The sequence below is a fragment of the Dipodomys merriami genome, unplaced genomic scaffold (genome assembly GCF_024711535.1).
Source record: "Dipodomys merriami isolate MVZ:Mamm:240054 unplaced genomic scaffold, mDipMer1.0.p SCAF_120, whole genome shotgun sequence".
Classification (NCBI taxonomy): Eukaryota; Metazoa; Chordata; class Mammalia; order Rodentia; family Heteromyidae; genus Dipodomys; species Dipodomys merriami.
The window spans coordinates 1,860,139-1,884,101 of NW_027202494.1; the positions used below are offsets into that span (position 1 = coordinate 1,860,139).

The 23,963-nt window shown below is 52.2% G+C and overlaps 1 protein-coding gene across 2 annotated transcripts in view; it reads right to left on the reverse strand.

The window, feature by feature from the left end:
* LOC138823539 (cadherin-13) overlaps nt 1-23,963 on the reverse strand; it is a 711,572-nt gene that overhangs the window by 3,687 nt on the left and 683,922 nt on the right. For both annotated transcript variants that reach the window (XM_070016920.1, XM_070016918.1), the window contains exons 11-13: nt 15,226-15,368; nt 5,706-5,939; nt 1,914-2,132 (exon numbers count right to left, since the gene is read on the reverse strand). In XM_070016920.1, coding sequence (XP_069873021.1) covers nt 1,914-2,132; nt 5,706-5,939; nt 15,226-15,368 — 596 coding nt within the window. The remainder of the gene's footprint in view (nt 1-1,913; nt 2,133-5,705; nt 5,940-15,225; nt 15,369-23,963) is intronic.

Consider the following 23,963-nt stretch of genomic DNA (forward strand, 5'->3'; position numbering starts at 1 on the left):
TGACAGGAGGTAATCTGTGTTGTTTCTGGGAAGCTCTTAGCTTGCAGTGTGGGGCACATAGGAGTACCTCAAGGGCCAGCTAAAGACACATCTCCTTAAGGGACCGAGGCTGGGTGCCACGAGTCAGGGCCATCTGTAGACAGAAGACAGCCCCTTCTTTTAGCCTTGTTGTTATCCGGGCTCTGTCTCTGCCCACAATGCGTTTCACAGCACGGGGCTGACACACGGGGGAGGCGCAGTGTAAGGAGGCGGTGGATGGCTGGCTTCGCCGCACGGCACGGAGACAAACGCCGTGCGTCTCCCTCGTATAAATACACAGCAACATTGACAGTGATTGCATCTGCGTTTTTCATTACTCTCATTAGTTTTATTTCCCATCATCATTATTATTATTTTCTCTCTCTCTCTCTGTGTGTGTGTGTGTGTGTGTGTGTGTGTGTGTGTGTGTGTGTGTGTGTGTGTGTGTGTGTGTGTGTGTGTGTGTGTGTGTGTGTACTGGAGCTTCAATGTAGAGCCTGGGTGCTCTTGCTTAGCTTTTGTGCTCAAGGTTGGTATTCTACCACTTGAGCCACAGCTCTATTTCTGGCTTTTTGCTGGTTAACTGGAGAGAAGAGTCTCATGGACTTTTCTGCCTGAGCTGGCTTTGAACTGTGACCCTCAGGTCTCAGCCTTCTGAATTCGATCAAAATACATTATAGGGCCAAGCCACCAGTGTCTGACCATGTAATTTACTCGGATTAAATTTACCTCTTCCTATTTTTCTTTCTCCTTGTGACATTCTGTTTTCCTGCATTGCATGGAGCTTTATACATTGTGATTGTCCCACACTGAGATGTGATTGCTGCTGACCCAGGGATTCATCTCAGATACAACATTCCTCTCTCCTCCTCTCCTCTCCCCTCTCCCCCCTCCCCTCTCCTCCCTTCTCCTTCCTGTCAGTTCTCCAGGCTCCTAATTCACAATTATACCAACCAGCCACTTCTCCACAGGTAAACACCATGGCTCCCAAGGATTTGGATGCCAGCAGCAAATGTGAATAATTGCTAAGATTAAAACTGACTGAATATGCCACAAATACAAAATATCTGACAAGTTCCTTTTATGCTCATGTTTCTATTACTCAGCATAATAATCCACTTGTTTAAAACACTGTTTCATGCCTGCTGAATTGTTTTAAGAAGATGGTGAGAAAGGGATGTGGGGGGATGACTGAATACATTGTATACCAGCGTGGAGATGTCACAATGAAATCTCCTTCACAGAGCGAACACATGCTAATACAAATAATGTGTAACATCACTATCGTCATTACTACTACTCAAAGATATGAACTGCAAATGTACATGTTCTTTTTTTTGTACTGAAGTTTGAACTCAGGGTTTTTTGTGGGCCGGGCAGGTGCTCCACCCCATTTTTGCTGGTTATTTTTCAGCTAAGATCTTCTGGGTGTGGTCTAGGGGATAGTCTCAGACTGGGATCCTCCCATTTCTGCTTCTCTTGAATGTGGGATTATAGACATGACTTTTCTATTCTTACAGAGGTGCAGTATCTACTGTAACCTTGAAAGAGATTATTCTGCACCATGCAAAGAGAAACAGGCCCTCTGGTAGACCAGTTAGCCCATCAGGGCACATTTCTATTAGATCAAGTTCAGCAGCATCAATGGGACATTTTGCTTGTCACCTGCTTTGCAGAGGAGCAAAGAGCCTGTACAATTTCTCAGATTAGCTGGCAGGGCACTGGTCTCATGCCTTTGAACATTATTTGGATATTTTCTGTTTACATGTTAGATTTTCTATCCTCTAGACAGAAACTGAAGATGAGCGGTCCTCTGGGATACATTTTCTTGGGAGGATGTGTGGGGTGAAGGTCATTCTCATACTCACACGAGCACTGGAGGCAGAGCAACTTACCGGCTCCACTGAGGAGCAGGAGGAGCAGGAGGGAGGAGAGGCCGAGGCGCGGGGTGCCTGCGGCGTTGCAGTCCACTTTGGAGTTCTTACAGGAGCACACGTGTACCCTGAGGTCGGTGACGTTCGTCAGCGGGGGCTTCCCTGAATCTGTCACCATGATGGGCAAGTTGTAGTTTGCTTTGTTCAGGTTCTGAAGAAGGCTCACGAGGGCGTGTGTATCTGGAAGGCAAGGAGACCCTCGTGAGAGAGGAGAAGAGAGTTCTCTGGCCCGCCGCGGGCCCTGCGTTTTAATAGGTGATTCTAAGAGCATGAACATCAAGAGAACACAGCTGCGGTCGCCTGGTGGCAGGAGCCATGTTTCAGGGCCACCTGGGGCTGGCAGCAGCTTTAGACGTTGGAAAGATGGCGGCTTTCTCTCATCGCAACTTCTATGGCTCAGGCTGTTACGATGATCTTGCAGGGAGTCACTGTTGTGAAGATCTGAAGATTAGTGACCACCAAGATCTCCTCCTCTTCTCACCTATGCACCTATCAAACCATCTTCACAAAGACTATCTTTTTTTTTTTTTTTTGGCGATTGAGAGCCTTGAACTCTGGGCCTGGGCACTGTCCCTCAGCTCTTCATCTCAAAGAAGTACTCTACCAGTTAAGTCACAGCGCCACTTCAGGTTTTCTCAGTGGTTTATTGGAAATAAGAGTCTCAGACTTTCCTGCCCGGGCTGGCTTTGAACTGAGATCCTCAGATCTCAGCCTCCTGAGTAGCTAGGTTGACAGGCATGAGACACCAGTGCTCTGCCCTCTTTTCTTTTCTTTTTAATACAGGATCTCCCGGTACATAGCCCGATCAGGCCTCTAACTTACCATTAGGTTATGTGGGCCTCAAACTTAAGATCCTCCATCTCAGCCTCTTCAGTGCAGGGACAACTGGCATGCACCAGCATGTCCTTAGCATCTAGAAGCTGATGTGAAAGTCCCTGTGTTCAGAAGCTCATAACAACCCCTGTTGTCATGGAGAGAGATAGCCGCACATTCTGGGTTTCTGCCTGTCCTTAACCCATAGCTATTTGGGTGAGAATCCTCAACACAGAGACCGGCTTTTCAAGCTCCTCTCTGCTCCCTACTCCCATGGGTGGTGTTTGTGTGTGTGTGTGTATGTGTGTGTGTGTGTGTGTGTGTGTGTGTGTGTGTGTGTGTGTCCTTGGGCTTGAACTCAGAGGGCCTGCCACTTGACCCACAGCTCCATTTCTGGCCTTTCTTTGTGTGTGTGGTTAATTGGAGATAAGAGTCTCACTGACTTTCTTTCCAGATTGGCCTTGAGCCACAATCCTCAGATCTCAGCCTCCTGTGTGGTTAGAATGATAGGTATGAGCCACTGGCATCTGGCAGGATTATTTTTTTTAATGGCTCCTTTCTGGTGATAAACATCGAGAAAACCTTTTGAGTGTAGAAGGCATTCATCTACCGAATGAAATCAAGAGGAACAACAGGCATGTGATAAACGTGCAAATGAACTCCACAGAACAGTCCTCCCCACCAGGGGGCAACTGGTGTGACCGCTGTCACCCGCTGACAGGCCAGCTCCAGGGACATTTCCCCGGTCTCCTTTACATCAAGGACAGAGTCCTGGATGAGGGGATTCCATCCGGAAAGACCAGATGGTGATCGTCCAAACCAGCAAATAGAACACCATCCCCTGCAACAAGGGGAAGGGCTGTTTTAATTAAAAACTGTTGGTGTAACAGAATTCATTCTTTAAGAAGCAATAAACTAGACAAACAAGCAAATAGAATCAATAATGAGAGAGGGGCACGCGTGAAAGAAGGTATGAGGTAGGGCGGACACAGTAAGTAGGAGGGCTTTGCTTTTAGGAGGAAATTCTACGCACAGTTGCACGACCAGTCTTTCTATATGTAATAAAATGGGCCGCCCCTGCCCCCCAGCCCCCGAAAACTACCACTGGATCCGGAGAGCAGGGGACCAGCGCATCACCGGGGCAGGAAGCATGTCTAAAGTGCTGAGGTGAGGGCTGGGAAGGTGGCTCAGTGGTAGAGTGCTTGCCTTTCCATGCATGAAGCCCTGGGTTCAATTCCTCAGCACCACATAAGCAGAAAAAGTCGGAAATGGTGCTGTGGCTCAAGTGGTAGAGCGCTAGCCTTGAGCTGAAGAGCTGAGAGATAGCGCCCAGACCCAGAGTTTAGGCCCCACCACCGACAAAAAAATAAAAAATAAAAAAAAAATAAAGTGCTGAGGTGAGGTGGATTGTTTTTTTCCTTTTCTAGCAGACAAGATGAACACTGGGGAGGGAATGCGTGAGAATCAGGGGCACTTCATTTCTAATAAAGCAGGTGACAAATGTTGGGTCAAGTTTTGAATTCTACCTGCTTGGGTGGAAAGACATGGAGAAACACACACCGCTTCTGTTTTCATCCACAAGAGAGGAAGCCTGGGAAGACTATCACAGCCAATGATGAAGATTAACTTCACCATATCAAGACTCGGGCCAGGCACGAAATGGGAGATTAGAGGCTGGAGCCTTTGCGCAGCGTCTTAGGCCGCTGGCTTTAGTCTTCTGAAGGCAGGCAGAGCATGGAGGCGCTGGCCAGCGTGCAGGTGGGGGGTTAATGGAAATGGCTGTCCTGCCTCTGGGAGAGGAGACCGCAGCGCCAAGACACGCCGTGGCGGAGGGGAGCCACAGAGAGCGCTTAGCTCTTGACGGCTAAACACTGGAGTGGTCGTTCACTATTCGGTGTGGGTGAATATTCTGTGCACGGCAGTTACAAAGAATCCGTGGGGTTTAATTGGACGCAAGAGGGAAGAAGAACAAAGAGCCGTCCTGGGACTGGATGGAGACCGCAGATGAGCCAGGAGTGTGGGGAGGGCCCAGCACACAGGGGCGGGGTGTGGGGAGGGCCCAGCACACAGGGGCGGGGTGTGGGGTGGCATGCTCAGTGCAAGGTGGACCAGGCCCTCTATGATGGAGGAAGAGGAGAAAAACCTTCAGATCTGTACTGGTAAGAAAGTGGTCCTCAGGCCTGGCAGTGTTTGTCAGGCCGGGCAGATAATGCTAGCTGCTTGGGAGGCTGAGGCTGGGCGATCACTGTTTGAGGCCAGCCTGTGCAGAGGAGGTTCCGGGACTCCCTCTCCACGGGGAAGCTGGCTTCGGTGGCTGCCATCCCAGCTCTGTGGGGGCCGAGATCAAGAAGATGGCGTTTCCAGGCCATCCTAGGCAGAAGAGTCTGTGAGACTCCCTCTCCACAGAAGAGGCTGGTGTGGAGGTGCACACCTGTTGTCCTAGCTCAGACAGGAAGACTATCAGAGGCACACCGTGGTCCAGGCCAGCACCCGGGCAGGAAGTGAGAACCTATCTTAAAACATTCTAGCACAAGCCGGGTGCTGGTGGCTCACGCCTGTCATCCTAGCTACTCAGGAGGCTGAGATCTGAGGATCACAGTTCAAAGCCAGCCTGGGCAGGAAAAGTCCATGAGGCTCTTATCTCTAATAAAACCAATCAGAACACTGGAAGTGGCACTGTGGCTCAAGTACCTCAGTACCACAAAGGGTGGAGGGGGGGAGGGAAAGATATTCAAAGCTTGGCACAGTAATGCATACCTGTAATCCCAGCGCTTGGGAAGCTAAGGCAGGAGGATGGGGAGTGTGGGGCAGCAGGAGCCCATCTCAACCTCCAACTCCCTCTCCAAATATAGAGAGAGGCGCGCCTTGCAGCACGTCTACAGAAGGGGAAAGGCAGCACCGGCAGGAGGTCTAAGGGCAGAGGGCTTTGGGCAGACTCACTGTTGATCTTGGAGATCTTCCAGACCTTGTCAGGGACGCTTTGCTTCTGGATTTCGAACTTGAAGGGATCTGTGTTTGGGTGAAGATCCCTGTCTGATGCTCCCAGGATGACCACGCTGAGGTTTTTGGCGTCGTCGCAGACTTCCGCCACAGTGGGGTAGATGACCGGGGCGTTGTCATTCACGTCCTCCAGGGTGATCAGCAAGGTTCCCGTGCCAGTAGCCGGTGGGTTGCCTGCAGGATGGGAAAGACTTTATTGTGTACTGGTGCAAGGGGCGGGGCATTCACCCAGCACTGGTGCCATGTTCACACTTGCAAACAGGACCTACAGTGGTAGATGGCTTTATTTTGGTGCCAGTCCTGGGGCTTGAACTCAAGGACTACGTGCTGCCCCTGAGCTTTCTGGCTCAAGTCTAGCCACTTGAACCACAGCTTCATTTCCCACTCATTTTTGGTGGTTTATTGGTGATGAGTGTCTTAGGGACTTTCCTGCCCTGCCTGGCTTCAATCTCAGCCTCCTGAGTAGCTAGGATTACAGGCGTGGGCTAGCAGCACCCGTTTGAACAGTTTGCATTTTTGTATGGGGTTCATTCAGTGGCTTATAAGGCTTTTGTTTTGTTTTGTTGGAGACAGGGTCTTGTTAGGTAGCCCAGGATGGCCTCAAGTTCACAATCCACCAGCCTCAGCCTCTTGAGTGCTAAAGCCAGGCCCAGCTTTAACTTAGAAATATTAGAGCTGGGTTTGCAGATCACCGAATGCAAACACATCTATTGACTTTATCCTGATAAGGATTTGATGGGCCGGTCAAATGACAGTGCTGTACCATGTCGGGTCGACGTTCTCAGTGGGCGAGCACATCCCAACACCCCAGCCACCCCCACACACGTCATTTTTCATGATCACTGCAGTGTTAGATAGTTACCCACCTGGGACACCCACACTTGGTCTGGGGTCACCAACACAGAGCTGCTTTTGAAACATGTACCCCAGGTGAGAGGGCAGAGCCCTGGGAGACCCCCAAAGCTTCAAGGGGGCTGTGAAGAAGACTCAGGGGAGATGAGTTGGAAGAGGAGACGTGTGAGCAGGGGAAGCCATGCAGCTTCGCAGGGAGAATGGTCTCCTTGTCTTTCTGGGGAAGAAGTTTCCGTCGGAGGGTAGAAATGGGTGTAAGGGAAGGCAGGGAGCCCTTCCCCGAGTAGTGAGAGTAGCCTGGAGGAAACTTAGTATATTTATTAACACCTAAAGAAGGTTTCAGGGTAAACATTCAAGTAAATATCTACGGAAAATAGAAATGCATGTGGATGCAAGAGTAGATCAGATGGATGGCTGTTTCTTTTCCTTTTCTTTTTAAGGTGGGCCTCGAACTCAGTACCTGCTGCTTCCGTGCACTGGCCAGTGCTCTACAGACTGAGCGACGCCTCCGACCCCAGGATGGCTGTTTTTATCAGTGCCATAGCACCAAGGTCTGTTAGAGCAAGAGCTAAGCAACTGCATAATGGCTTTGAAGTTGGTTTTTTCACTGTCAGCTCTAGTCATCTGGCTGAATTTCGTCACTGAAAAATTATTTTTCTCTTTTTATCGAACTAATTGAATATCTCAGAAGAATCCATTATGTGTATTTTTTTCCCCACCCTGAATACATTATGAAGTGAAGTCATTTGGGAGAATGGATGGGAAGACATTACCAGCATTTGAAATATGGCCAGAAGAATTGGCCTTTCATGGACTTAATTATACTTCTGTCTTCAATTTCCCATGTGTTATTCTCAGGCCAGCTGGTGATGTCTTTCTCTGAAGTCAGCAAAATGAGCTTGGTTCCTTGGGTAGTGGAAAAAAATGGCAGGAGGCAAAAAATCTGAGGAAACCTTCTCTACACCCTGATTTTGGGGAGAGGGAACGGTCACATTCAAAATCCCATGTTGTAATGCAAAATATAATGATTGCTTGGTGCTGGTGACTCACACCTGTAATCCCAGCTACTCAGGAGGCTGAGATCTGAGGACTGTAGTGCTCTATGAACTGAACCACACCTCTACACCCCCCTCCTACCCCTCCCCCCTCCTGCATTGTTTGGATTCTGACCATGGAGGGGATGAGGGATGAGAAGCAGGGACAAGGTAGGTGTGTGTGTGTATGTGTGTGGATTCTGACCATGGAGGGACAAGGTAGGGTGTGTGTGTGTGTGTGTGTGTGTGTGTGTGTGTGTGTGTGTGGATTCTGACCATGGAGGGACAAGGTAGGGTGTGTGTGTGTGTGTGTGTGTGTGTGTGTGTGTGTGTGTGTGTGTGTGTGTGTGTGTGTGTGTGTGTTTCTTTTTGCTTATGTGGTGCTGAGGAATCGAACCCAGGGCCTCATGCACACAAGGCAAGCGCTCTACCACTGAGCCACCTTCCCAGCCCCTTCTTTGTGTTTTTCTATCTCCAGAATTTTTCTTTGATTCAGAGTCTTGACCAAACAGTATTTTCCCATAGCCAAAAAACTGCCAAGCTTTTGCTTCCGGGTTGCGTTATTCTGATGCTATTGGTCTAAGCTGTGTACCTTGTTGGTAATAGACACAGCCGGAAACATGGGATGACTCTAATTTAAAAAATGTATATGCGATTGGAAAAGGATTAGCAAGGAATATATTAAACCCAAGTGGTGATTATCTCTCCAGGCAATTAACATTAAAATAATACCTTTCTGTATTTTTCATTTTCTTTACAATAACCATAATTGCAATAATAATCACAAAGACAATATTAAATCCAAAAGTTATATGGGGATTAAAAATGCTTTCAGTTCTTTTCTCTCCGTTCTTTCTTTTTTCTTTCTCACTCCCTCCCTTCCTTCTCTCTGTCCTCTTTCTCTCTTCCTTCCTCCCTCCCTCCCTCCCTCCTTCCCTTCCTTCTTTCTTCCTTTCTCTTTCTATAATGTAGTAAATTAATAAATTCAGAGCCGTGCAAATGGAGTAGGGGCATGAAGGGGCAGTGGGTGAGGTGGTCAGTGTGAAGGTAAGATGAGGAAGAAGAGGAAGAGGAAGAGGAAGAGGAAGAAGAAGAAGAAGAAGGGGGAGGAACAGCAGCAGCAGCAGCAGCAGCAGCAGCAGCAGCAGCAGCAGCTGCAGCTGGGTACCCGTGGCTCACACCTGTAATCCTAGCTCTTTAAGAGGCTGAGATGTGAGGATCAAGGTTTGAACTCAGCTCAGGGAGGAAAGTCTGTGAGACTCTTACCTGCAATTAACTAGCAAAAAGCCAGAAGTGGAGCTGTGGCTCAAGTGGTAGGGTTCTAGCCTTGACATAAAAAGGTAAGGGACAGTGCCTAGGCCTTGAGTATCAAAACAAAAAACCAGAGAGAGAAGGAGGGGGGGAGAGGGGGTGAGGAGGGAATAGGAAGGCCCCCTGAGTTCCTTGGAGTCTGAGCACTAGGACTTTCCTGAGCCGTGGGCTGGGATTGGGCTGGATCTGTGTTCAAGGCCATGTTCTCATCACTTGCGGGAGTGTGCATGCAGAGACACTGTGAGAAATGAGAGCTGGCGAAGCAGGAAGCTGGAGGCCTGAGTCCCGGGACACCCCGCGAGGAGTCGTGTCCAGATGCGGCCCCAGGACAGCTGGGTGGTGAGGCTCGTGTGTAGGGTGGGAGGCCTGGGGGGGTCATGGTCTGCTCCCCATTCCATGTTTCTGTTGAGCCTTCGGTGGGGGCTGGAGCCCGTGAGGGGCAGAGGTTTTGCTGCACGAGACGGCTCTAGCCTGGCCCGTGTCTTTGCAGAGAGCGAGCCGCCCTCCCCTCGCTGAGGGTCCCCTGTTCATGATTTTGTTTATCCCCTGTCTCCCAGAATCCTAACGACTTAAACTCATTTCCATGTGTCTTGGAGCACAGACCCCCATTGTTTTTAACTCATAAGCATTTTTATTGCTTTGTTAATAGAGATCTTGATAATTTCATTTTAGAAAGCATATCTGTTGAAAAAAAATTAATAGCAAACCAAATACAATATAACCTGGCAGAAAAATAAGTTTACAAAGCGGAAAGCCAGCTTCCTGCGTGTAACACCTGTGGGGAATGACGCCACATAATTCGGATTAAACTGCTCTTAGGAGACTCGGCAATCTGAGGCCGGGCTGTTGGTTTATCTTTGATCTGACTTTTTGGGATGTTGTTTGGTTGTGGTTTTGCTGACGTAGGAGGGAATAGAGAAGTGGGCGGAACTGATCAGGAGGCCATGTTTAAAGGTGACACATTCATTTCATTCCCTCGGTCAATAGTCCTTTTCGGAGACTCCTGTCCTGTGCTTGTGGGGGGAGTGGGGGTGCTGACAGTGGGGTGGCTGGCTGATCCTGGGGGTGCAGGTGAACAGGAAGGCAGCCGGGAGGCCAGGCCAGGGGTGGGGCCTACAGTCTGGGCAGCCAGGGCCCCGGGGTGGGGTGGGGGTGGGGGTGTGGCTAGCTCCTGGGGGCTGCGAACCCAGGAGGACCGCCTGGGAAGGCGGGGACGGCCGCCTTGTGGAGGGTGTGGGCTGGCATGGGGCCTGGGTGGCTGGCAATGTTCTCCAGGGAGGAGGACACACTGCAGCACTTCCAGGTGACCGCGCCGGCCCCGTGGGCACGGCTGATGGCCTTTTAATGCCCACATCCATTTCTTTCCCATGAAGGTGGAGGAGTGTGGTGTGTAAGACGGCTGAGCGGCCGGTGGGTGCGGAGCGCGCGGTGTCAGGTGGATGGATGCTGTCCAGCCAGAGGCCACTCCCCGAATTGCTCCCGGAGTAGACGGAGGCGTTTTCTGGCCGACTGTCTAATGGGTGCGGTGGCCTATTCTGCGCAAAGGGCTCCGTGGCTTTCCTGGGCCCAGATCCCCACCCGCGCGGCCACAGAGGGCATTTCCCTGTCGGTCTCAGACACCGAGTTCACCCCTGAAGGACCATCCTGCCAGCTCATCCTCGGAAGTCAGCCCACCCGGTGTGGGCATCTCAGCGGGACGTTCTGAACCCTGCAGGCGCTAGGGATTTCCATCCACGCTCTGGTCTTGGTGACAAGCTGGTGACATCGGCCTCACTCTGCAGACGGGGATGTCGAGAGGCTCATGGACAGGGGAGCGATCTTTGCTGGTCTCACCACAGCCTGCCCCCCCTCCCTCCTCCCCCCCCTTCCCTCTTGCCAGACCTCGAGGGCCAGTTTTTCAGTGACAAAATTGTAGCCTCAGTGGAATGCTTGGTGGCTCATGCCTGTAATCCCAGCTATGCAGGGGACTGAGATCATAGTCAAAACCAGCCTAGGCAGGAAAGTTTGAGAGACTCTTATCCCCAATTAACTAGCAAAAAGCCGGGGGGAGGATAGAAGGGGGGAGAGGGAGAGGGAAAGGGACAGGGGGAGAGAGGGGGCAGGAGAGAAGGAGAGAGAGAGAGAGAGAGTGTATCTCAAATAGTAGAGTGCTAGCCTTGACCAAACAAACTAAGTGGGAATGTGAAGCCCTGAATTCAAATCCTACTACTGGCGCGCGCGCGTGCGCGCACACGCACACACACACACACACACACACACACTCACACACACACTTATAGCTGGTATTTTCGGCCTGATAAATACTTTGCTGTGTTTGAAATAACACAGCATGATGTCTGGGCTTGCTATATATTTATTCTCCCTCAATTAATGTAACAGTTGAGATAAGATGTGTTTAGGGCTCCACAACTAATGACTTGATTTTATCCAAACCAGCATCTTTTAGGTAGAATCAATGTAGACAACCTTCCTTTCTCCCCGCCACCAATGAACTCTTGGTTGACCTGTGGCAAGAACAAGACCCTGGGCTGGGAAGGTGGCTCAGTGGTAGAGCGCTTGCCTTGCATGCCTGAGGCCCTGGGTTCGATTCCTCAGCACCACATAAGCAAAAAGAAAAAAGCCGGAAGTGGCGCTGTGGTTCAAGTGGTAGAGCGCTAGCCTTGAGCTGAATCGCTGAGGGACAGCGTCCAGGCCCAGAGTTCAGGCCCCATGACCGGACCCCAAAAAAAAAAAGAACAAGACCCTGACTCGGCTCTTCTGAAGTTCGGGTCCCCTCCAAGCCCCAGCTTGGGGCTGTTTGTGTTCAGTGGTTCAGCAATCATCTGCACTAAGTAACATGCTTTGCCTTTTAATCAGTCTGAATGTACGCTGAACAGCATGTCGCTTTTGAATCTGTGGCTTTCCAGGACCAATCTCTTGGAGGGCAGAGGGGAGAGACAGATTGGGCTGGGAGACATCTTAGCCTATGAAAATCATGACTGTGGAAATGGAGCTGTGGCTTAAGTGGTAGAACACCAGCCTTGAGTGAAAAAGCCAAGAGAGCACAAGGCTTCGAGTTCAAGTCCCGGTACTAGTACACACACACAAGAATCACAATCTTAGGGATACCCAGATTATAGCCCTGTTATTCTGACTGTACCCCTGTGTATCATCTTGATGACTCATACTTTTTTACTGACAAACTCAAACATACTTATTCTGTGTGGGAAAATGCTGCTGAATTTAGTAGGACTTTGGCTTTTATTCTACACCCCTCCCCTTCCCCCTCCTCCTCCTCTCTTCTTTTGTTGGTACTGGGGTTTAGACTTAAGGTCTCATACTTGCTTGGCTTGCTTGGTGGGTGGCTCTACCACTTGAACCATGTCTCCAACCTAACTTTTTGCTGGCTATTGGAGAGGGAGTCTAGTAGACTTTCCCCCCCAACAGTGACCTCAAACTGTGATCCTCCAGACCTCAGCCTCCTCTGAGTAGCTAGGAGACCCAGGAAGACTTCATCTAGACTCCTGTTTGTTTGTTTCTTTTTTTTTGTCAGTTATGGGGCTTGAACTCTGGGCCTGGGTGCTGTCCTTCAGTTCTTCACTTCAAGGCTAGTGCTCTACCTAGACTCCTGTTTCTATGACTGAGTGTCAGGAAGAGGCAGCGAGGAATAACATCCCCTTCTGTTTGCATTCTCTGCAGAATGCTGGTGTGGGATGGGGACATCGGGGCGAACGTGTCCCTGCTGGCTGGACTCCTACGCAAAGGGTGCTGGTTTGGATCAAACCAAACCACTGGTGATGGTGGCACCATTTAGAACTCCTTTTCAGGCAGAGGCCAGCCCTGGTCAGTAACATGCAACCATCACGGATTGCTGAACCTGTCCGGGTTCTGAACATGATAGGGAGGTGGGGAAGATGTGACAGGTGAGAAGGATGGGGAAGAGGAGGAGGAGGAGGAGGAGGAGGAGGAGGAGGAGGAGGAGGAGGAGGAGGAGGAGGAGGAGGAGGAAGAGAAGGAAGAGGAGAAGGAGTAGGAGGAGGAGGAGGAGGAGGAGGAGGAAGAGAAGGAAGAGGAGAAGGAGGAGGAGGAGGAGGAGGAGGAGGAGGAGGAAGAGGAGGAGGAGGAGAAGGAGGAGGAGGAGAAGGAGGAGGAGGAGGAGGAGGAGGAGCGGGAGGAGGAGGGATGGGAGGAGGGATGAGCACGGAGCCAGCTCTGAGCTGGGCAGGTCAGGTCTTCCCAGGGGGTCCTAGCAGCCGGCACCAGGCCAGCTTCAGCTCCCATTCCCCTGTGCGACTGGCATTTGACCCCTGGGCGAGGAGCCGAGCCGCACAGCGCCCCTGGGCTCTGCCCAGTGCTGGTGACCCACGGCCCGCACCTCCCAAGGGACCGCCTTTCACTGCATTCCAGAATGTTTTCTCTCTGGCTTGATAGTTATCATTTTCTCCCCTTTCCTGACACAGGGTGGCATTTCTCTGCTGTGGAAATGTTTCACAAGGGTTTCTCCGTGCTGAAGGCCAGACTGAACCTTTCTAGAAAATACACACCACGGAAGGCAAAGGACCATTCTCAGCTCTAAGGAGAAAAATGCTAGCTTGCCACGCCGAAGGCCACGTCGTTCTCATCTGCAGGAGTCAGGCTTCACCCACCCACTCACTCAGCTCTACAGCCCGCTCTGAGTTGGCAAAACAAATTCATTTCAGCTAGACTGGAACGATCGTCTCAGGTACTTTATGGCTCATTAAAATTGATAACAGGCTAGCGCTGCTGGCTGCAATCCTCGATACTCAGGAGGCTAGGATCTGGGTGACTGTGGTTCAAAGCTAGCCCAGGCAGGAATGTCTGTGAGACTTTATCTCTAGCAAAAAGCAGGGCGGGAGGCTGGGTTCAAACGGTAGAGCACCGAGGTTTGTATGCTTGGGGTAGCTTCCAATCTTGATCCTCAGATCGCAGTCTCTTGAGTAGCTGCGGTTACAGGCGTGAGCCACTAGATAGGCGTGGAGTTTGTGACCCTTGAGTATCTCAGCCCTGAGAAACCCCAGAGGAGCCGGCTGTGCATTTGGAGGTAACCAGCCCAGCTCCCAGCACCAACCACCCTGTACTTTCAGTGTCTTCCATGAGAAGTGGGCTTGCTGCCTCTGGTTGGTCCCTGTCCCCTGGGAGACCCCGAGAGATTTCCCATCGTCCTTTGAAAGGTATTGGTCCTCAGGGGCAGGTGGCCATGGGGTGGGAGGAGCAACCTCCAGTTTCCTGCCTGTCACGTGACTCTGACAAGGGTTTCTGATTTCTTGCCCTCTCAGGGCCTCTGCCTGGGTCAAGCCTGCCTCTCACCCTTTCTTTTTATCACCATGGTTTGGCACAGATTCCCAAGTGACTCCTTGCTTGGGAAAAAAAACCAACAGGAAAGATTTAGCTTCTCTGGTGTTAAATGACAAAAAAAAAAGTCTGTACTATTTTTTCATTATCTCAAATATACGGAGTTGAAACGAAATTAGTAAAAACAAACGCTCACGTTGGATAAAGTGGAGGCACCAGTTCCTACGATTGACTTGGATCTAACAAAGTGTTGTCTTTCCCTGATTAAACACCATAGAAGTTTCCAGAGAGTAGAGGAAAACAAGCCTTCCAACCAGAGTTACTCTGATTTATGAAGTCTTTCAAGTTCATGTTCTTTTTGCTCTCCGTCTTTGGGGCTTTGTTCTAGATGATCATTCCTCCCGATGGTTCTGAATAGTAATTAGTGCCAGCTTGTCTTGCACATGCTTCTTGAGGGACATTTCCCTCCTTGCGACATCTGAGACGCGGGCTTTTGATCTCTTTATCTGGTATTAGTGTTGGAGAGCTGGACAGTAGGCCCACTGCAGGCTGAGTTTTCTTGGGGTCACAGAAGGATTATTCTCAGCCCCAGCTTTTTTCTCAGGAGCCCCACTGGGGCAGGTGACAGAGGTCTGAGGGGGGTCTGGCCGCTCATCTTCCCAGGAATGATCCTGCTGGCTTTCTAGCGGCAGCACGCGAGTCCCAGAGTGAACGAGCGGCTGCCAGGCTCCTGCCTGACCATGGCGGGCGCGCTTGAGCTCGCTGCCCGAGCCATGCTGGACGCGCTCGCCTTTCCATGGCGGCCTGCGCGTCCTCACGCTCAGAAATGTCCCAGCCCCCATGTGCGTGCTCGAGGAGCGGCCTCCCTGCCTCCACTCCCAGACGCCCCGCGTGCACCCCAAGAATCAGACACTCCCAGATACGCGTGAGCCTGACAAGAGCGCCCGGACAGGCGTCCTCGAAGCACTCACCGCTGTCGGTGGCCAGGAAGAGGGCGGTGTAGACGCTGTTGTGGACGAACGGGGACTCTCGGTCCAGCACGGCCGTGGTGTCCACGGTCCCGTTGATGGGGTTGATGCTCAGCCAGCCCGCTGGGTCCTTGTACAAAGAATACCTGGAAAAAAACCCAAACAGCAGCTGGCATTGGAATCTCCTGAGCGTGGCACAGGCCCAGACGTCATGCCAGCTTCCGCCGCCGTCCAGCCAGCGAGGGCTGATGCTCAGCTCGGGGGAGTGCGGAGCCTCCTTCCCTCCTGGGAGGTTTAGCACGAGGTCGCCCGGCAGCTAAGCGCAGAGCTGCGCTGAGAACGCATGCGTGCGTGGGGTCTGGGCTGAGGAACATCTGTTCAGTGCTAGGAGTCAGCCACAGACACCTTGCCTGGGATGGGGTGGGGAACAGCTGAACGCAGCCCTGGTTTCTCTGAATGGGAAGATTGCTGTCGGGGTTTCTCTGCCTGTCTCTGAGGACCGACGGCTGGGGGGCGGGTGAGGTCCTTGAAGTGGGTCACCCACGCCCTGCACACCCCGCCCCGCCAGCTTTGGCTGGTCAGCTGCAGGACTGCATGTCTCCAGATGAACATGCTGCAGCTATGGCCGTTCCAGCACCCACAGGGAGAGAGCCCCCTCCTCCCGGAGCCTGCTTTGAGATCTGGCTAAAGGTCTGGAAATGGAACCCTGAGCTGCTTGGGGGTGCCCTAAACCCCATCACAAGTGTCCTGAGAGGAAGGCGGATCTGAGACTCACAGGCCCGGAGAGGCCCACGTGACCGCAGAGGCTGAGGAGAGGCTGCGTCAGGAACAAGCTGGCTACAACAATCACAGACTGTGCGCAGCTCTTATAAACACCACCACATTTGTTTCTGGAATCATCCTTGTTTTGGGGAGGTGAGGTTGCTAGAAATCAGAGAGGCTTAGCAACTTGTCCCAAAGCAGCCCAGCTGAGGCTGGATTCCAGGGCCTGGGTCTGGGCTCATCATGCGCAAGGCTGGGCTTCGCTCGCCAGCGCGTGGCAGCCGCGTGGCAGGCCTGACAGCAACGCTCAGCGAGCGAACCCCGTGTCTTGTCTCCTTCAGTGGAATTCTCACAGGGAAGATGCAAAAAGGGCCACATTCCCCCCACCCTGGGTCCTCGGGTAACACGTTCACAGCAAATCCAGGAGTGGTGTGCGGTGGGTCCACAGATTTACAATCATGAAAATTCCAGATGGACCATGTTTCATTCCCTCATTAGTCAACCCAGCTTAGAAAATAAATAAAAAACGGGGTGAAAGAATCTAACTTTTTCCCCGCTGGCAAGCAAGCGGCTGTGTTCCTCTGTGTGGCTTATTTATTTCTGTCTCACAGCGCTACGGTGTGACCGCACAGTGAACACATCCTTGTGCTGCGGGGTAGTCACACCGCACAAAGGCTTAGGTGTGAGCTCAGAACTGGCCTCTGCCTGGCGTGAGCAGTCTGGCTGCCTGCCTCTCCTTTCCAGGGAAAGCTGGGGCTCGGGGGCTGGGGCCTGGTGGTTTTGCAGGGTCCATAGTTCACTGTTTTTCCTCTTTAAAAAGCAATCACGTGGGCTGGGAAGGTGGCTCAGTGGTAGAGCGCTTGCCTTGCATGCTTGAGGCCCTGGGTTCGATTCCTCAGCACCACATAAGCAAAAGGAAAAAAGCCGGGAGTGGCGCTGTAGCTCAAGTGGTAGAGCACTAGCCTTGAGCTGAAGAGCTGAGGGACAGCGCCCAGGCCCAGAGTTCAGGCCCCATGACTGGACTCAAACAAACAAACCAAAAAAACCAAAAAAAAAAACCCCCCAAAACCAATCACATAGCCAGGTATCTGCCCATGGCTCATGCCTGCAATCCTCGCTATTTGAGAAGCTGAGATCTAGAGGATCGCGGTTCAGAACCAGCATGGGTGGAAAAGTCTGTGAGGCTCTATCTCTAACATAACTGGCAAAAAGCTGGTCTAAAGACATGGCTCAAGTGGTAGAGTACCAGTTGTGAACAAACAAGGGCCTGAGTTAAAATCCCAGTACCTGGGCACATGTACACATGTGCGTGCTTGCACGTACACACACATGCACACACAGAGCAATTGGGCACCCGGTTATGGTCTTTGTGCTTACACAGGACTAAAGTAGTTCTTTTCTCTCTCTGTGTTTATTTGGGGCCTCTTCCCCAGACCCCACGTGGAGGGGGGCCTGTGTCCCACACACCCCCTTGTACAGCCGTTGCTCCTCAGATCAAGACCAGGGCAGAGGGCACAGACAGGCACTCCATCTGTCACGGCCTTCGGTGGGCCCACACCCTCTCCCAGTGCCCACGTAATCCAAACTAAGAGCTGCAGCGCCCTGGGTGCCAGCTGGGTCCAGACACACTGGGACCAAGGCTCTGCCCACCCCGCATCGGCTTTTCCACGTTCTGGCTTTTCAGCTCTTTTGTCAAATCAGCTCTTTGGACCAAGTGGCCAGACACTTTGCATCGTGCTGACGTTTTATTTAAAATAAACCTCTCCATACACAAATGCTGTAGGATACTTTCTTGCTTCTAGGCCTGAGAAATGCAGATGCCTTAGTAAATTGGAGTTTCTGGGCAATTTGTCTGTAATGTGAACACTGCTTGTTACGGAGAAGAGAATCAAATTAAAGCCGGAGCTCATTTCGGTCTGTGCTGCGGCTCACAGAGCGGCTCTGAGCTCCTGCCAAGCCTTGGCTATGTCTGGGGTGGGGGTGTAGGGGGAGTGGCGGTAGACGTCAGAAGTTGAGGCCGGGTCAGGTATTAACCTGGAAGGACTTTCTGAGCCGAAGGCTGTCGTCTTCCCTCTCTTGGTGGGAAGGAGGAAGGAATGGGGGGCTTGACAGGCTTTGGTAGGCCTCTGGATGTGGCTCTCTTTCCCTGCTGGCTCCCCTAGGCATGGTGCCTACAGGAGAGGAGTTAGGGGTTGAACTCAGGGCCTCCTCTTCCTGCAAGTGATCTACCGCTGGAGCCACACATCCAATTCTTTTTTTTTTTCTTTCTTTTTTTGTCGATCATGGGGTTTGAACTCTGGGCCTGGGTGCTGTCCCTCAGCTCTTTAGCTCAAGGGGAGCACTCTACCATTTGAGCCACAGCACCACTTCCGGTTTTTCTGGTGGTTTATTGGAGATAAGAGTTTCACGGACTTTCTGCCTGGGCCGGCTTTGAACCGAGATCCTCAGATCTCAGCCTCCTGAGTAGCTAGGATGACAGGCGTGAGCCACCGCGCCCGGCACACATCCAGTCCTTTTTGCTTTAGTGTATGGCTATTCCCCTCTGCTTCTCAACCAGCTGGGATTACAGGCACATGCCAACACGCCCAGCTTGGTGGGTTTTGTTTTTTTTGAGATAAGTTCACATGACTTTTTTGCTTAGGCTGGCCTTAAACCTCAATTCTCCTCTGCCTCCAGCATGGTTGGGATTATAGGTGTGTGCCACCATGCCTGGCTTGAACTTCAGATGGACCTTCAGATGGACCAAGCCTTGGTTCCTTCCAGACACTCTAACTCCTCCCATGACAAGGGGCTGCGGGCCCATCTGATGTGCTGGGGGTCCGTTTCGCAGCACATGGCTAGGAGCAGGATCTCTTTTTCACTTTTCCTGCATATTCCAACAACTGCTCCTGCCCACCCAGCCTGCTACCCCTAAGTCCTACCCCTACTCCTAAGTCCCGAGAGGGCAGTTATTAAAGAAAAGCAAAATCTTCACAAATGCCTCTCAATGATCATTTCGCTATTGCTTTCAGCCAAATCGATGGCAAAGAAATACAGAAAAATAGACTCAGTGTGTGAAAGTGGGAGTTGGTCCAGGCCCTGGGCCCCTGCCGGGGAACTGTGGGGAAGACATCAGAGACCAGACATACCCTGAGCCCCCTGGAATGGGGAAGCTTGCTCAGTGTGGGTGGGGCCATGCAAATGAGCCTCCCTCCACAGGGTAGCATGCCCACTATGGGTGGGGTTATGCAAATGAGTTTCCCTTCCAAGGGAATGAGCCCGCCTCTGAAAGGGTGCAGAGCGGAAGGCTGCTTCCACCACTCCCCATCCCGCTGCTTCGCCCAAAGTTGTCAATCCCAGGAAGTGCTTGCTCCTCACGTCCCAGGCTCAGGGCTTGTTTCTGGCAGCTGCTCTGAGCCTGCTTTATCCTGGAGAGAATTTCATCTCTCAGAGTTCCTCACACAAGTTTCCTCATATTCTTGGCTCTTCCCATCCCCTGCCTTTGAGGGCAGGTAGCAATGCGACAGACACACGGACAGAAGGTGATGGCTATCTAGCAACATGTCCAAGGAAATGGCTTACAAGATTAAGGCAAAACAAAATGAGCAAAACCCAATGGGTCTTCCCATTTTTTCCTGCTTGGCATTAGCTGATCGGTACGCTGGGGGGCTCGGAGCCTGTGTGCCGGGGCTTGGCTCCAGGTGGCAATGTCTGCTCCAGAACCAGGCAGGATTGGCTTATCCCTGGTCCTAGGCAGCGTTTGTTTCCCCCAAGTCCAGACGATGCCTCGCTCCTGCCACAAACCTGGGCTTGACTTTGGCTCCCACCCTTGATTTCTGCGTCCAGATACCAAAGACGTGACACCATATTTCCTGGTTCTTTTTGATTCTAATAAATCATGCCAGTCTTTACTCAAGTGATTGTTACGCATGCATGAGCAAAAAAGTTATAAAATTATCCCTGGCAGGCAGATGCAAACGGAGATCCTGGTAGTTTTTCGTACATGTCATGTGACATTTTACAATATAGAGTGAATGCAGAGAGAGAAAGAGAGGGGGGGAGGGGGATCATTAAAGGTGAGAAAAATAAATAGCCAGGAAAGAATGGCTGTATGAATTGCTCTCTGACATCAGCAGGATCATTTTTTTAAAAAAGTAAGATCATGAGAAGTCGATTTATGTCCCCAGAGCCAATGCAAATGCAGGGTCTGCCTCATATCCATTTATCAGCTCCCAAGAGCTGATTTATGGTCCAGCCGCCTGCTTTGTATTCTGACTGGCTTGGAAGGTTAACTGACAACACAGAAAGAAATATCCTCCGACTCATTGCAGATGACGGGTTATAAATGGCGCAACTTGATTTTTCTCCTCTGGAAATTAGTGTTTTGAAACATGCATTAAAAATTAGTCCTTCTCCAAGTGTTCCCAGACCCGATGGTCTGGTCCATCTCTTTGTTGTTGGTTTACCCATGTAATGTCCTCATCACATTGGACGGGAAACAACTGCCTTTGCGTTAGAATGTTCTAGATCCACGTCCTCCTGTGGATTCAACACCCCGTCACCAGCCATGCTGTGCCCTCGACACCTCCCCTCCCCTCCCGCAGGGCTGTGCTGTGCACGTTTGGGAAGGGGTGTCACAGATGGGTGTGTGACAGAGGCTACTGGCTCAGCTGACCCGGACTGTGCTTGCAGCTTCTGCCTGGCCTGCACAGTGCCTGGTGGACAAGCCTTCATCTAGATGTCCACGCGGTGGAACCCAGAATAAGACACAGACTCCCAGGCCCCAGCCTTGGTGTTCTTGTCTGGTGGTCAGGGTGGGGCCTGAGGCTCTGTCCTTCTAGAATCCTCCATGGGATTTTGCTGCAGCTGATCCAGCAACAGGCCCTGGAGGGGCTTCTCCCAGCCCAAGGCTTCTGGTACAGATGGAATGAAGCATGTGAGACCGAAGGGAGATGGGTGGGGACGACCAGAAACCGTCTCCCACCTGGGGAGATGGCCCAGCATCTCCCTCCCCCGCCCCCACCCAGCTGAGCACCAAACCCTCGCCATTCTCCCTTCTTATGTCCTAGCATCCATCTACGTTGAGTTCCGTCAGTCCCTCTGTTCCAGGACACCCTCTCTCCTGTGTCCCCCCCCCCCCCGCCTCCCTCTCTCCCCCAATGCCCGTCTTGTGTCTACATGAGCTTCTTCTAACTCTCAGATGGACCCCGGCCCCCTTCTGAGCCTGGCTGTGGGACCTCTCCGCTGCCTGCAGATCGGGCTCTATCCGCCTCGCCTCACGCCGTCCTGCACGCACAACGCACTCTGGGAGCAGCTCCAGCGCTTCGGAGCCTCCGTGCCTTCGCTGATGTTGCTGCCTCTGCCCCAACATCCTGTGCGTGGTCTGTCTGCAGGTCCTTCCCTGACTGTGTCTTTCTCTCTGCTCTTGTCACACCGTCTCTGTTGTCGAGGCTCTTGGGCTCAAAGCATCTCTTCATGCATCTACCGCCTCCTCTAGGCGGGGTGGGCCTGGCGACAGAGGAATCGAACCCAGGGCCTCCTACATGCAAGGCAAGCGCTCTACCGCTGAGCCACCTTCCCAGCCCACGGTGAGGCAAAGTGAGGAGGTCCTGTCCACATGTTCACGGATCTATCCACGCGTCCGTCCTTCCCGCATGTAGCGGTTAAGTCCTAGGTATTCTGTATACTGCATGTACGAAAGCAGAGAGGACAGGACATTCCTGTCCTCATCTACCTGATGTTCTAAAGACAGAGCGTGAGAGCAGGAGAGCGAGCAAGAGAGAGATAGAGAGAAAAGTCAAAAGAGAACAGGCAGCAAACGACACAAGAACTTGCAGAGCTGTGAAAGACATCACGTTGGACGATGGTCCCGGGAAGGGTGGGTGGGGGAGGAAGAGTTGGGGGTGTGCGATTCTTCGGTGGGTACTCAAGAAGGCTCCGAGGAGAAGGCAGTGGGGCGCTCACTGGACAGGAGAGGGTCCCCTGCAGTCCAGGGAGGGGAGAACATTCCAGGCACAGGAGTCCTGGGTGAGTTGATGTCAGGAAGGGGCCTCCATCAGAGGCAGCTTGGAGAGGGTCCCGGGGATCCCTGCACAGATCCCGGCTCAGCAGTCTAGTGTCTGGGTCTCTGAGAAGGGCGGTGACCTTCCCAGGCGTCTGCGTCCCTGGGTGGAGGACAGAGGTGAGCCCCCTGCACAGGTGGACTCGAGCTAAGTCGCAGGCGCAGCTGGTCTTCCGCGGGCTGGCTGTCAGGCTAGATCTCACCATCCTGTCGTCAAGGGGAAGTCGGCACTTTTCGCACCAGGATGGTGGGAGATTGATGGCCTTGGTTCTGCTAATCAGACTCAGACGGACACTGCTCTCTGATTTCGGCTTCATTCCACACTTTAAAACACTCAGTGCGTCCCCTTGATTATGCACGGCACCCAGCTCTCGTTTCTGTGAGACCAGAAGGTCACAGCGTGGCTCAGGGCTCAGAAATATGGCACCTGTCAGGAGGGTGATTTAGGAACCTGGCCTTCCTCAGGGGACCACAGCGCAGTAAAACCGAGTCAACGATTCATCTGTCACTACTGCATGAAAATTAGCAGAATTCTTCCCCGTTACATTCACGGTAAACTTTTTTTTTTTTTTAAGCAAAATGCCACCCAATCCAATGAGCTCAGAGCTGGAAGGCGGGGCCTGAGAGTGGACAGGGAGGCCCTGTCCCAGGAGAAACACTGAGTGCATGTGACGGACAGCAGGCCACGCGGCCACGATGCTGGGCTGCGATGGTGGCTTTCCTCTTCTAACTACACTCATATCCTTGCCTTTTTTCACTGCTGGGGTGGACGGGCAGATACCTCACAGCTGGTTCTGGGGCTGAGCGGGGAGGGGGATAGAGCATCAGGGTGGGGGATGAATGGGTGGAGCACAGAGGAGTTTTATGGCCCTGAGACATCTGCTAGGAGAATATAATGCATGCCATGATGTATTTGGCCAAACTAGAGAGTGGACAGCTGCGGGCGGGCCCCCGGTGTGCCCTGTGGACGCGGGTGACAATCACGTGCTGATGCAGCCTTGCCCGTTACAACCAAGGCACCCCTCCACTGGAGGACGCCGCACCTGCGCAGGGGACAGGGGGCTCATGGGAAACCTTGGAATGTTCTATTCAGTTCTGCTCTAAAAAATGAAAAATAAAGCCTATTAAAAAATGAAAGGAGGCAAGTCTCGGCTTTCCCAGTTTCATGGGAAGCAACATGATGAACTCAGCAGAGTGGAAGACTGTATCTGGAAGATGATGTTAAGGCGAACTGCATGTGCAGAGGGAAGATTCCAGCAACATTCACCACACATGGCAGGAGAGCAATGGCCAGCCTGGAAACAGTTTTTCTCTCCCACCCATCACGACAGTTCTTCTCCCTTTGTTTAAGCAAAAACACCTCAGATGCGCTTCCCTCATCAGCCTGGGCAGGCAGCTGACACCATTCTGGGCATCATGGAGCCTCTGGCCCCTGACTCCTGTCCTGGACTGAGCACTGGGCCGGGCGTGTCCCTGTGACCTGCGCCTCTCCCAGGACCATGGCGGTGGCCCAGCCTGTCACCTCCACAAAGCCTCCTCATGTGCTGTTTTCAGACTACATTTCCAGAGTTGGTCTCTGCTGCCTGAAGTCCACCGCAGAAAGAGGACCCGCCGGGGAGGTGCCCTGGACCACGGAGGAAGACCCATGTGCTACCGGGAGCGACAAAGCGGGGCCTGGCCGTGAGGAGCTTCAGGCTCTGGGCTTCCGTCCAGCTTCTCACTCACTGCAGCTCCTGTGCATGCTTGGAGATGTCCAGGCATTGCAAGGTCAGCAAGGAGAAAGGCGATGGTGCTGGACACCCAAGAGCCAGCTGCAAAGGAGTGTAATTCAAACCCTGGTTAAGAGGAGAGGATGTTAACTTCTGCTGGGAGATGAAGCTTTGCATTAGCCATTAGTAACTCCACACTAACTATAGCTGGAGCCCAAGTGATTACTGCA